The sequence below is a fragment of the Lipophrys pholis genome (assembly GCF_963383615.2).
Source record: "Lipophrys pholis genome assembly, chromosome: 3".
Classification (NCBI taxonomy): Eukaryota; Metazoa; Chordata; class Actinopteri; order Blenniiformes; family Blenniidae; genus Lipophrys; species Lipophrys pholis.
In genome coordinates, this window is record NC_137627.1 from 14,956,834 (window position 1) to 14,969,456 (window position 12,623).

Here is a 12,623-nt window from a genome sequence, read left to right on the forward strand (position 1 = left end):
CATGTTTACAGCAATATAATGTAAATAAGCCCATAGAATCAAAAACCTTCATCAAGTCCATTAAGACAGTTTTTCAATGCTTTATTTGTTGTATAGAATATTAAATCCTCTATTAGTTAACATCAGGTGTAGAAATTTGATTAAGGCCTGCTATTTAACAGGCCGTTTTAACATTGTCGACTGAATATTGTGCTTCCTCTCCGTCAGCTCGCAAGACCAAATAAACAAGAATGAAGAAATATCTCCCTCTGCTGGAATATCTGTTAATCACAAAGCTAACCGAGCCACATGACATCAGTACATGTAGGGTGGATAGTAAATTTGTGGTACTTTCCATAGAAAATACACTCAGAAGAGACACAAATTGGAGATGAACTCCCAGAAATAGAAGGAGAAAACGTCTTGGAAGTGGATCTTTTAAAAATGATCGTGAGAGCCCAAGTGGAAACTGTCTGCCATTCCTTCTCCAACCTCTCACCCTACTCCAACCACCGCCCCACACTGCATGGTGGGGTTGCAAAGTGGATCAATAGGTACCACTTCTAAACAAAACTTTAAGCTGCAAGCAGCGTGTTGAACGGGTCCTCGCACACCCGCATGCTGGAACGTGGTCCATGCCGAGGTTTGTGTATGTCAGAGTGCGATGGAAATGAGGGCAAACGATATGACACGAATCGGACAAAAAATGTCCAAATCCTGATAGACTGTCGACAGATTTCCCCCACCCCCTCCGCTCAGTAAAACCTTGAGTCACAGTCGCTTTGTAAATGACCCTGTGTTAGATTCCTATGTGGGCCACCAGTGTGGGCCTGCAGCGAGCTGCAGGACCTGTGTGTCTGTCAGGCCCGACACATCAAGGGTCAGAGGGCCGCTACGGACAACACTCTTCAATGAAAAGTCACAATTTTCACCATGAATCACCATTAACATATCTTACAGTCACAACACCACTTATAAGGTTAGTAAATATCAAATATTACTGAAGTTGGTGAGGCAGTGATAAAGTACTGATTCACAAATAATTCCTTTTAAAATTGAATGTCATGTTAAAGGATACCACTGTATATTAATCCTCCTGGCTATATATTTTTTGATTAGATGGTTTGAATACAAGAATTTGCACATTCTTCAATTTTGCAGGTTTCATTCACAAGCATGACTTTTTTGTTTTGTTTTCCTTTGCTTTGTTAAATGTCAAATAATTCTTTTGGGTCAATAAGACGCATTGACTTCCTGTGAAGGACCACAGGCGCACTGAGCGGCGGCGGAGGGATATAACTGTCAAACTGGGACGAAGCACGCCGCTGGAATGAGGTTTCACATGTTATGAGGACTTCTGCATCCCCTCGAATTGCATGTCTGGAAGAGCGCGCACTCCTATCAAGAGAACCACAAGACTTCAGTGGCTGCTGAAGCGGCTGTACTGATTTGTTATCTCTCATTAGAAAGAGGTGCGAGTTGAGAAAATAAAAATGTCCACAACATTTATCAAACCAGGTGAGTAAAGGGAATTCTAAGATATGTCTGACATAGACACAGGTCATTTTCTTTTTTCATTATAGGACAGTATTACCTTTCATAAGACCAAAGTTTAGTTTAGTCAAATATCAGTTCTCTTTACACCGTCTTGTTTGTGAGGTTAAGCAGGGTTCATTCATTTTGGCCAATATTAGTCCAACAAGCATGCAATTTAGTGCATAAATGATATTTCAAATCCAAGTAAATGTAACGGAAATGTGCTTTGTAAAAGTGATTTTGAGCTTTGTTTTGTCAAATATGCATGTTATTTCCCTTTCACATTATATAGATTAATAGAGTATTATTATTTGTGATTACACTTCAGTTTTCATCAGCTCAGTTTTTAAATTCCGTGCTTTTTAGTGTTTTGTTAAAACAGATTTCATAAGCTATTTTATAGACCTATTCCTAATAGCACTATATTCCTTTAGATTAATTTGATTTTGAATACAGTTTTATGATGATAATCGTGTCAACTATCTGAATTCTTTTAAGCTATGCTTGCCATTCAGTTCTTTTTATCTTGCCTTCTATGTACTGTTTCGCCTTTACTTAGTTTGTTCGTGGAAGCACTGTATAAATAAAGATAAAAGCCACAGCGTTCACTGCACTTTTATATTTGTTCTTGATCTTGTCATATCGTTCTTGAATGTTTCCAAAGTCATTTGTTCATACTAGATTCTGTAGCTCCTACAATTAATGAATGGCTGCTCAACATAAGTGGCATGACGAGTCAGCCGTGCGCGCTCCCGCGTCCTGTGTAGTGAGCGGAACGCGCCTCAACACCTGCCAACTCCGCCGCAACACCAGGATACGCTCCTCACAGTTCCCCCTGAAGTCCGTTTCCTTTTAATCTCTATATCAGAGCAGCCGACTCGCCACCGAGTTTAACGCGTCTCGTTTCGAGGTTTCATTCTTCTTCACGGCGCTCAAGAAGTCACCGGGACGATGGTGAGTGAAACGTCGCCGACGTGTTTTAGCACCGCTAGCTTAGCACCCGTTAGCATCGATTTGCAAACCGCCACGACAGAACGAGAGCGAAGCGGGTGATCGATACTGCCTTCATCCGTGATATTTAAAGCACGTAATCTGCTCGCGGACGCGTAGATCGAGCAGAAATGTACAGCATTCGTTTCCTAATGTTATACACTGGCAGAAGAGCCTCCCGCTCTACGTGCACGTAGCGCTTCATGTGCTGTTGGCTGATATTTCAGTGCAGCTGATGAGAGAAACTCGTTTTCCTTGCGTGTATCTGCCTTATGCACAATGCTGTGGGACGATCCACTGCTGCTTTAACGTAACGTGGCTTCATTTGCATTTTGCAACACTCCCGAGGAAGGTTTGCAGCATTTTTTTTATCTTTTTTTTTTTTTTTTTTTTTTCATGTCGGTCGCTTGGTTGGGGAGTGGGCGTGGTGGTGGTGGAGCTGGTGGAGGGTGTAAAAATAGACCGTCCACTGCGAGTGTGTCTCGTTAATCTTACAAGGAAGACATCCCGGCTAACTGCCTCTGCTAACTACCATTTTGTCATCCCACACAGGCTGCTGTTGCTCGAGCAGCACTGGGAGTGTGGCTCCAGCACGCGCTGTGTTGTCAGTAGTTGGACATGCGCAACAAGCGAAAAAAAAAACAAAAAAAAACACACACACAAGGCTTGAAATGATCCCCGATTGCACTCAAATACAGTCTCCGTGTATTCGTCTGCAGCTCGCCTACGGCAACAACTGTTAGTCATGTTATGCGGATTTCAACCACCAGATTGCTTTCTTTCTTTTTTTTTTTTTCTTCTTCTTCTTCTTGTCGTGGACTGACTGTTCTCGCTGTGCCACCATGACACCATCCCCTCCTCCGTTACGTATTGCGCCATAACGTCGAGCCGCATTCTGCTCCTGCTGAATGATCCTCTTCACCACCCCTCCTCCCTTCCCCCCCCTGCATTGAACCAAACCATGCTTGGTGCAGTAGGCTCCCAGGACCCGCAGTGCACCCTCCAAAGTGGGAACAGAGGTCCAATCAATCTCAATCCTTTAGCTCCCTGTGGCCTGAGACATGAGCCTTCAGCAACCTAACTGTTGCAGAAGGTATGACGGGAGATGCATATATATGGAGATGCCACGTTATCAACGAAATGAAGCGAGTCTCAAAATGCATTGCCATGTGCACATTTCTAGGGATGCACAATAACTTTTTCTTTTTTTTTTTCTTCTTCTCCCAACCAATAACTGAAAACTTCCTGATTCTCTGTACTGATAACCTTGTGAATAGTTTACGTACACACCTGGAGCGGCTGTGGCAGCGCAGGTCATCTCTCAGTCGGAATGTTGCCGTTTCTAATCCCTCTCTATCCTCATGTCGACGTGTCCTTGAGCATGACACCAAACCCTGAATCGCACCCAATGGATGGATTGAGCATCTTACATGGCAGCTGTAACCATTGTTTACCATTTTACCATTAACCAGAGGTAACTCACTACACGCATGTAGTGAGTAAAGATGTACTTAACATTCTAACTCTGCCTCTGGCAAATAATATGACTGACATCACTAGTGTTGTAATCACAAGTAAAACAAGAACAGTTGTGACTCGGATACGTTTATTATTGCTTCACTCGGCTGCATCAGTCAATACAGGATGTTAAAGAACAAAAATTCAGTTTATAAAGAAAATGCTTTACCATCCATACGAAATTAAAGGACTTCCAGAATGTGAACTCTGCTAAGGTTAAAGTTTATTACTGTTCACACAGAAGATAGAAGGGATGGAAGTTTGTAGCGAGGCTCCAAATGATTGAGAAGCTGGCAAAATTCTGGGTCTTCAACTCCGGAGAACAGCTGGTTGTCCAGCGCCATAAAGTCAGCAATTTTTCCGTTAATTGCCTTGGCCCTTGGGTCGTCTCTCTCAAATGGCTTTTTTTTTTTTTTTTAAATGTCGAAGACCAGATGCTCCAGACTCTTGGTTGCTGGCGGTGCATTGTTTTATCCACAGCCGTCTTCTTCTCGTCATACTCTCTCTCTATATATATATATATATATATATACAGTCATTTCGATGGTGAAACTTGGCTAATAAGGTTAGATATGTTGAAACTGGTCGACTCTTTACCCCCTCTTCTCACTTTGGCTAAACAATTACTGCATACGGCAATCGTGTCGTCTTTTTCAGAATAAAGAATTCTATCGAGTTATCCTCAAAAAATTTCATTATTGGACTTGTCAGTGTGACGTCAATTTTTTCCAATATCGGGCCGATAGTTATCGTGCATCCCTACACATAATATATTACCCCCCCCCCCCCCCCCCCCCCCCCTTGCTATAACCAGTAAAGACGAGCGTCATCACCACTTGTATGCCAGCCTAAATCAACATCAGGCCAACAAGGAAATCCAGCTACTGTTTATTTTCTCACCTGGTTATCTGAAGAAGTTATTCATGTCAATAAGCCGACACATGTAACTCCTGTGCGGTGTTAAATGTGTGAAGTGCCTTGTAAATCTTTTTCTTCAAGATAAAGTCATTTAAGGGGAAACTTCCTATTTTGTACGGTTTTTAGAATACTGAGCAGGAATAATTCACTTGTTAAAGTCAATGTTTGATAGTATGTGGAGACATGCCTGATGATAAGGATCCTGTAAATATGGGATTGCCACAGCAGTGCTGTCGCTGCACCAGGCTTGCAGGTCTGTTTCAAGGCTTAGTTGGATTCCCGTTACCATGGTAGGCCTCTGTGCTGTTTATCGTTTGGTCCTCAGACGTCATTCCTATATATTTTATTTTCACATACAACACCACCAACACGTGACACCATGTAAGTATACAAACTCAGACATGAAAATGTGGTGTGACCTCACGACAGATACAAGATCCACCGATGCATACAGCAGCAGAGAATCACATTATAATCAACTACTTTAAAATGGTTGTAATAAATTTACTTTGTAGTTTGACACCAACATCACTGCCCGCTGCTGTGTGTCAGGAGCAGATTAATAAAAAAAAAAGAAAAAAAAAAAAGAAGAGCCATTGTTGTGAAATGTGATTAGATATACAAATATGGTCAGTAATTCCAGCAGTTACCTGGAGGGGTGTCCAGAGGAGTGAAATGTCGCATCACATCTCAGATTCCTCCATGAGGTACATGAACTATGAACTTAGGTGAAAAGTGTGCATTGATTGATCAAAGTGACCACCAGAGAGCTCACTGTTTGACAGGCCGTTTTTATTGGAACATCTTACGTCTGAAAATGTGGATTTTGGGGATCTATTGTGGCACAGCAAGTATTTATCCTTCCCTCTGTGGTTTAAGTTGTGTCTGAGGTTGTTGCGTCTTATCATTCAAACGAGACACAGGAACTTGTAAAATGCTAGAATCTGCAAAACCACGGCTTTACCTGCAGCCTCTGTGGTTTTCAATTCCCTCCAACACGGGAATATGCAACATCATCAGTGCTCCGCTGATGAAATGAGAGGCTTCAGTCCTGTTCGGCTGAGCCCATTTCTTAGCAGCGATGTAAATCCTCACAGCGCAGCGCTCAGCTCTGATCCAGACATTGCTTGCTTCAGCACCATTGAGCCGACTGTTAGTGGACAGAGTGGATAGTCTGCAGCTAACCCCCCCCCCCCCCCCCACCCCTTCGCACTTTTTTTTTTCTTTCTTATCCCCACTCACCCCCCACCCTCCGACCAACATGGTGACTCACTGAAAGCGACTCGAAGAACACATGGCTTCACCAGCACCTCGAGCTACATAAATACTAGCTTTTCCATGTCTTTGGGTTTGAAAGAGCAAATGACTGTTTTGTTTTTTTCCTGGCAGTATCAGGGCACGTGGCCATTAATAAGAAACAAGACCTTAGTTGGCTTTGCCTCTACAGTCACATGAGTTTTAATTCTTACCTGTGATTGAAACCCATGTAAAGCATCCTTGAGGTGTGTGTCACTATAACATCAGATTGCCCTCGGTGAACTAATGGGCTCTTTGTGATGCAGCAGTTACTTCAACAGTCATTATGCGGGACTACACAAAGCAGCCAGTGCTGTCAAGCAACAGTTGTCTCAGAGGTTCGTTTCTTATTTTTGAACTGAGCCCTACGTCTGGAATAAGAAAAGGCACAAAGAGGTGGTTAGTTGCAGTGATATTGAGTGTGCTACATTGGCGACCCTGTTCGTGTCTCACTAATTATAGCAGACGTGTGTATTTTGGGCGGTGGAGTATTTATACTCGTCCCTCATCACACTTTCTCAGCCTGAAGTGGGCATGTAGATTGACTTCGACAGGCCGAGAGTCAAACCTCTGATGAAAGAATGAAATTGTAATATCAACTCGGTACGTGCGAATGTAGGTTGTTTTGTTTTTTTCCTTCCACCTCATGTAAAATTCAAGAAATATGATGTCAAGTTCGAGTCAGAATTATTCCCAAAATCCTGGAGAATATTTGTAACCTGGAAAGCTATTAAATAACATCATTCACGATTTATCCTCTGATACTATTTCATGAAGGATACGCCTCCTGAAAAAGGAAGCAATTTCTTTGAGTTCTGTACCAATATGCAGCATTAACTTCTTGTAATTTGGCACCGTCCTCGCCTTGCTCCAGCGCAGATTCGACTCTATTAAACACTACAACGCTGTGCGGCCCCTCCCAAGCAGATTGACACACAGAAAACGAATGAGCAGCCATCAGTGAGTGCAGATTTTATCCAGGTGAACTTCCTCCCCACAAAGTTTCCCTAAACCTGCTGTCAGCCTGACCGTTGACACTTTTTTGCTGTATTCAAGTTTCAATAAGAACATTTGTCTTGTTGTATATGTGCTCGGTTCTCTTTAATCATTAAATGGCTCCCACAGCTAACTAGATCCATAACTACACTTTCAGCAAGCAGTATGAGGATGTCTCCATTTCTGACTTTGCTCCAATAATCCAACTAGTCTCACATTTCCCTTGAAGAGAGCATTATTCCAGTGTGAATAAAGTTGCTGTGAAAGGGATATAATTGCCACATTAGTCGGCCCTTGATGTAATACCCTTCAAACAAAGGGCTGTGAGGTTGAGAAGCGATTTAGTAAGTTTTTATTTCCTATAAACAAAAGCCTCTAGCTCTGTCGGAGGTAACGTGTGGCTCCAGCTGCCGGACGAGACCACAGTGTGGTTGGAATTAGTTTGTCAAGTGTATATTTGCTTTGGCAGCGCGGCTCGTGTTGCTCACACAGTGGAACTGGCTGCAGGTGCTCCTCATTAGGCCTGCTGGAAGTTTGATCTCTGTAGTCATTGTGTGAACGATTTTCAAGTCATACCCACGCACAATTAGTCTTTGACAGATGGTCAGCCCCCCCCCCCCCCCAAAAAAAAAACATTTCTCACTTTGTCGTTCCCAACCTGGTGTTTATTGATTTATGGTTTTCAAAGTGATCTCTTATTACTCTGGCTTGTCAAGCACATGTTTGGGTTTTGATATATTTGCTGTATATTTATGGAATCCCAAATAAACTTGCCTAGAACAATGAAACATGTCCTATAAACATTGTTCAGATGAGCAGCGCCGCAAAAGATGATGAACCGTTTGTGTTTTATCAGTGTGTTTTTTTTTTTTTTCTTCCGTCCACAGGCTGATCAGCTGACCGAGGAGCAGATTGCTGGTGAGTGCATACCTCACCATGTTTGGTTTGTTTTAGCTGTGGCAGCGCCTCAATTCACCACCAAGCCAAAGAAACTTCAAGATGAAGTGAACCACAGGTTTTTGGGGGGGCTGTGACTTTCTGTGGATTTAATTTAGTCTTTAAAATGCTGGTCAGCAATTTCTGTTAATTCCAGCTTATTGTTAAAAGGTGGAAATCTCACATAGTCACATTTTACACCGGATTTGCACGTCGCATAGTCGTCTCAGACGAGTTGAAACCGAGGAAGTGATTGCGTGCATTGAAATGAGCGTTCATGGAAACTAACGGGGGCTATTTCTGTAAATCCAGAGTTCAAGGAGGCGTTCTCGCTGTTCGACAAGGATGGCGACGGCACAATTACCACCAAGGAGCTCGGGACAGTGATGCGCTCTCTGGGACAGAACCCCACCGAGGCCGAGCTGCAGGACATGATCAATGAGGTGGATGCCGACGGTGAGGAGAGAAAAGCTCAAGGACACCAGGAAATGACTCGCAGGGGTTTTCTAGTGCCAGTAAAGAATAAATTGGATTGCAAACAGCAGATATCCAAGGAAAGATTGTTTCGTGGCAGTGCAGGCCAATCTGTCGAGGGGAATTGTTCCTGTCGAGTCCACCCATCTTATTCATTGCTGACCTTCTGTAGGACACCCATTGATGAGGTGGAATTTCAGCACTTAAGTTTATGGGCTTTTTTAACTTTGTGACTTTTTGCAGTCAGTCTGAAAAACTAAATTAAATGGTTTTTTTTATGTCCTAAAAATCCATTGGAAAGTTTCAAAGTTATTAGAATAACATTATATTGACAATTTACAGTTAAAACATTTCTAAATAGGCAAAAGTTTGTTAATGTTTATCTTAAAAGAAAACAACTTTCACACTCCTGTTGTCTCTTTCTCACCACAATGATGCTTCTGTCCTGCATAATTAGGAAACGGATGGATTCTGTAACTGTTGCTCACTAATAACTTACTGTTAAAGGAAGAAGAAGTTATATACAAGGTTATTACTAACCGTCCCACAATTTCTCCAACTCTTGTGGTTTTTTTTTTTATGGGCATTTAGGAAACGGGACAATCGACTTCCCCGAGTTCCTGACCATGATGGCCAGGAAGATGAAGGACACCGACAGCGAGGAGGAGATCAGAGAAGCGTTCAGAGTCTTCGACAAGGTACACCGGGGGGGCCGAGTCGCCTGAAAACAGGAAACCGCCGCCGCTCACCACCACGAGAAACCCTCCGTCTCCGCTCGCCCAGTGATCGTTCGGTGCGTCCACGTGATGGAAAAAAACGAAACGTGTTTGAAGCCGTCGGTGTCACGAATTCATAACTGTTTGGAGAAAACAGGATCTGTGTGCGACCGAGCTGCAACATTCATGTGCTTTAGTTTCCCTCAACCTGGTCCAGGGAAACGCTCGGTGTCGACTTCTTGGAGCCGTTTTTGACGACGGTCACGTTGAAATGTTTGCCGTTCGACTCAGTGCGGCCAAGCAAGCAAACTAAATCAACAATGTGACTTCACAGGGGAAGAATCCAGAGTAAGCCTGTGTTTCTCCTGCGGTGTCACATTTTTAAAAGAAAAAAAATTTCAGAGGAAGTGAAAGAAAAGTGTAATTTTGTCAGATTAGATAACTGATGAAGACTGTGACCAACATCATGGCGTTGATAAATCTATTAAAGACCTGCTCTTGTAAAACATATTTACATATTTTATTTCACAACATTGCATGAAGTAAAGAGATGAGTGTTTCCTGTCCCATTGGGCCGGAGTTTATTCATCTTCTTTCCAGCTTCATCCAACTGAAGGGAGATTACACCCAAACACGGAGCGAAAGACCCCCCCCCCCCCCACACACACACACGCTCTCATTCACACCGAGAAGAAGAAAACCAACACGTACACTGGGCAACGTGCAAAATACAAACCCAATGGCCTTCAAATTCAACTCAGTCAAACCTCTCGTCTCACAATAGACTGAGAATTAATTCGCCAAATGTGATAATGTCACCTTTTTAAGTGATGGGAGTGGTTCTTTTGTCATGCCGAAATCTGGAGTTAGTCCGATAGAACCAGAATTCTTCTGTCATTGACGCCATTGGACAACACTTCAACACATTTCTTCTCCCGGTGCCACGGACGGCTGACGGCACTGTGGGTGCTCACGTTGGAGAGGAGTGCAGATCTCCAGTTGTTGTGAACACGTGCGCACCACAGGTGGAATACACCGAGTTTAGGACGGTCACATGCACTTGGCGAACTTGTACAAACCAACTGTTTGTAAAAAAAAAAAAAAAAAAAAGTAACAGACAAGGATACGAAACCGTTGCTGCATGAGGTAAAAGTTTCTAAACTGAGTAAAGAAGTAAATAGTTCAATTGAGTATTTCTTTGTTATAATAATGCTTCTTTTGACAGTGACTCTTATACCAGTGGAAAACCTGTTAATTTTTTCTCTAGAAGAGAAGGTTTGGCGGCATGCTGATCATCCCACAAATGTGTCATCATCATTTAAGAAATGAAGCATTTCGGTGTAAAAGTCTTCAGTTTTTCTGTGTAATTCATGTTAATCCTGCCTGTTGTTGATTTTTTTTTTTGGTTTTTGTTTGGCCGCAGGATGGAAACGGCTACATCAGTGCGGCTGAGCTACGGCACGTCATGACCAACCTGGGCGAGAAGCTCACCGACGAGGAGGTGGACGAGATGATCCGCGAGGCTGACATCGACGGTGACGGTCAGGTCAACTACGAGGGTGAGCTTTTCGTTCTTCTTGCCTTATTTTGACTGACTGCTGGTTTCCTGCTCATCTCGGACTGGCGGCCGACTTTTAATTGTTCCTCCTCTCGTGGTCTTTTCTTGCAGAGTTTGTCCAGATGATGACCGCCAAGTGAGAAGAACACTGACATTTTCTCTCAGCGTTGCTTGTCCTCCCTAAGATCACTTGTCTTTTAAGAACCAAAACAACAGCGGAAAAAAAAAAGGAACAATTACAAAAACCATAGCCGACCACCCCAAAACCAATCACTTAATCGTAGAATTTGGCAATTTGCGCTCCAGTACACCAACTACTTCTAAAGGTAGCTGTTTAGCAAACACCAGCAGAGTAATCCTTGTGGAAGTTGAAGGACCAAGCTTTAAGAGGGCTGAAGCCCCCCCCCCCGTACGTCAGACCAAGATTCTGCTGAGTCACCCAGCTCCTGATTAACTTAGAGGAGAGAGAGCAACACTGAAAAGGCAGAGGGGAGAGGAAACCACGCTACAGTTTGTTTGGAGAAGTTGGATATTCAGTTCTTTACAGATTTATCTCCCAAAAAGAAAAACTAAAGTAATTCCCTTTGTACAAGTGGTGATTCTCCACGTACCCAAATTAAGGCTTTTTTTTTTTTTTTTTGCATGCACCCCTTTCTGTGGCCGTTCTCTTGTGGCAACAAGGAGGCTCTGAGTCACTCAGAGGTAGCGGTCAACCTGTGTACACACTGGAGGTATATACATAAATATATAGCTATATATCTGTAAAATTGGTGTCACTATTGATTATCGCAGGAGCAAATAGTCGAGTTGTAGGGTGTTCTTTTGGTGCTCGCCTTGGAGACGAGCATTCGCGTACCTTGAGTTAGGACAGGAACAAGCGCCGGAGGTTTTCTGCCCTGTGGGATGGTACTTTGTCTTGTTTTGAGTGGCGGGCGTCGCTCTGCCCGCAGCACTGATCGGAGAGCAGTGTGTTGGATTGCTTTGGGAGGATTCTTGTAAAAAACATACTTTGAGGACTGCAGTTATTACATTTGTTCAGATAACCTGATGATACATTATTGATGTAATGCTTTATAAATGTGTTCTCAACTATTAATGTATTGATGACAAACTTTGGTCACAAAATATATCTCTATATATATTAGTGTGTCGTAAAGTTTGCATTGCCTATTGTTGTAGTAAATGACCTGTGACATGTTTTCTCTTTGGTTTTGAAATGTGCCATATTACTCAAAGAAAAAGGAAAAAAGGAACAAAAAAAAAAAAGCCTCAACCTTCTTGCAAGACTCGTAGTTCATTAGAATATAATAAACCTACTTACGATGATAACATATAAAAATACATGCAGTTGAACATATTTGCACTTTGGTATAAACCACATGGATGTTTAAAAAAAAAAAACAAAAAAACTGTTTTGTTCTTTAAAAAAAAGAAACCAAATGTCACTGTTGCCGCTGCTATAACAACTCCTATGTTTTTAGTCATTTCTCGTCCTTGTTGGTGTCTGAGCTTCAACTTGTAGTCCGGTGATCAAACTTTCAGTCTGCTTGCTGTTTTACTGAACAGAATACATATACTGTATATTCACAAATACTCCGTGCGGTTGGGGGGGGGGGGGGGGGGGGGGTGACACGTTTCATCTGGGCTATCAGAGTGGGACTTTCAGATGAGGATGAAGTGGGTTTGTAGCCAAGAATTGATGCTTT

At 42.7% G+C, this 12,623-nt stretch overlaps 1 protein-coding gene across 2 annotated transcripts; it reads left to right on the forward strand.

The window, feature by feature from the left end:
* Positions 1-2,263: 2,263 nt before the first annotated feature.
* calm3a (calmodulin 3a (phosphorylase kinase, delta)) lies at positions 2,264-12,201 on the forward strand. 2 transcript variants are annotated; one of them, XR_013935216.1, is made up of 7 exons: positions 2,275-2,469; positions 8,121-8,151; positions 8,482-8,625; positions 9,235-9,341; positions 10,783-10,918; positions 11,029-11,167; positions 11,316-12,201. XR_013935216.1 is itself a non-coding variant. In XM_080459954.1 (6 exons), exons 1-6 carry the CDS (start codon positions 2,467-2,469, stop codon positions 11,055-11,057), a joined length of 450 nt encoding a protein of 149 aa, XP_080316080.1. In that variant the 5' UTR covers positions 2,264-2,466; the 3' UTR covers positions 11,058-12,201. The 2 variants fall into 2 exon arrangements, 1 of the variants encoding a protein (XP_080316080.1); XM_080459954.1 differs by having other exon boundaries at positions 2,264-2,469; positions 11,029-12,201.
* Positions 12,202-12,623: the final 422 nt, after the last annotated feature.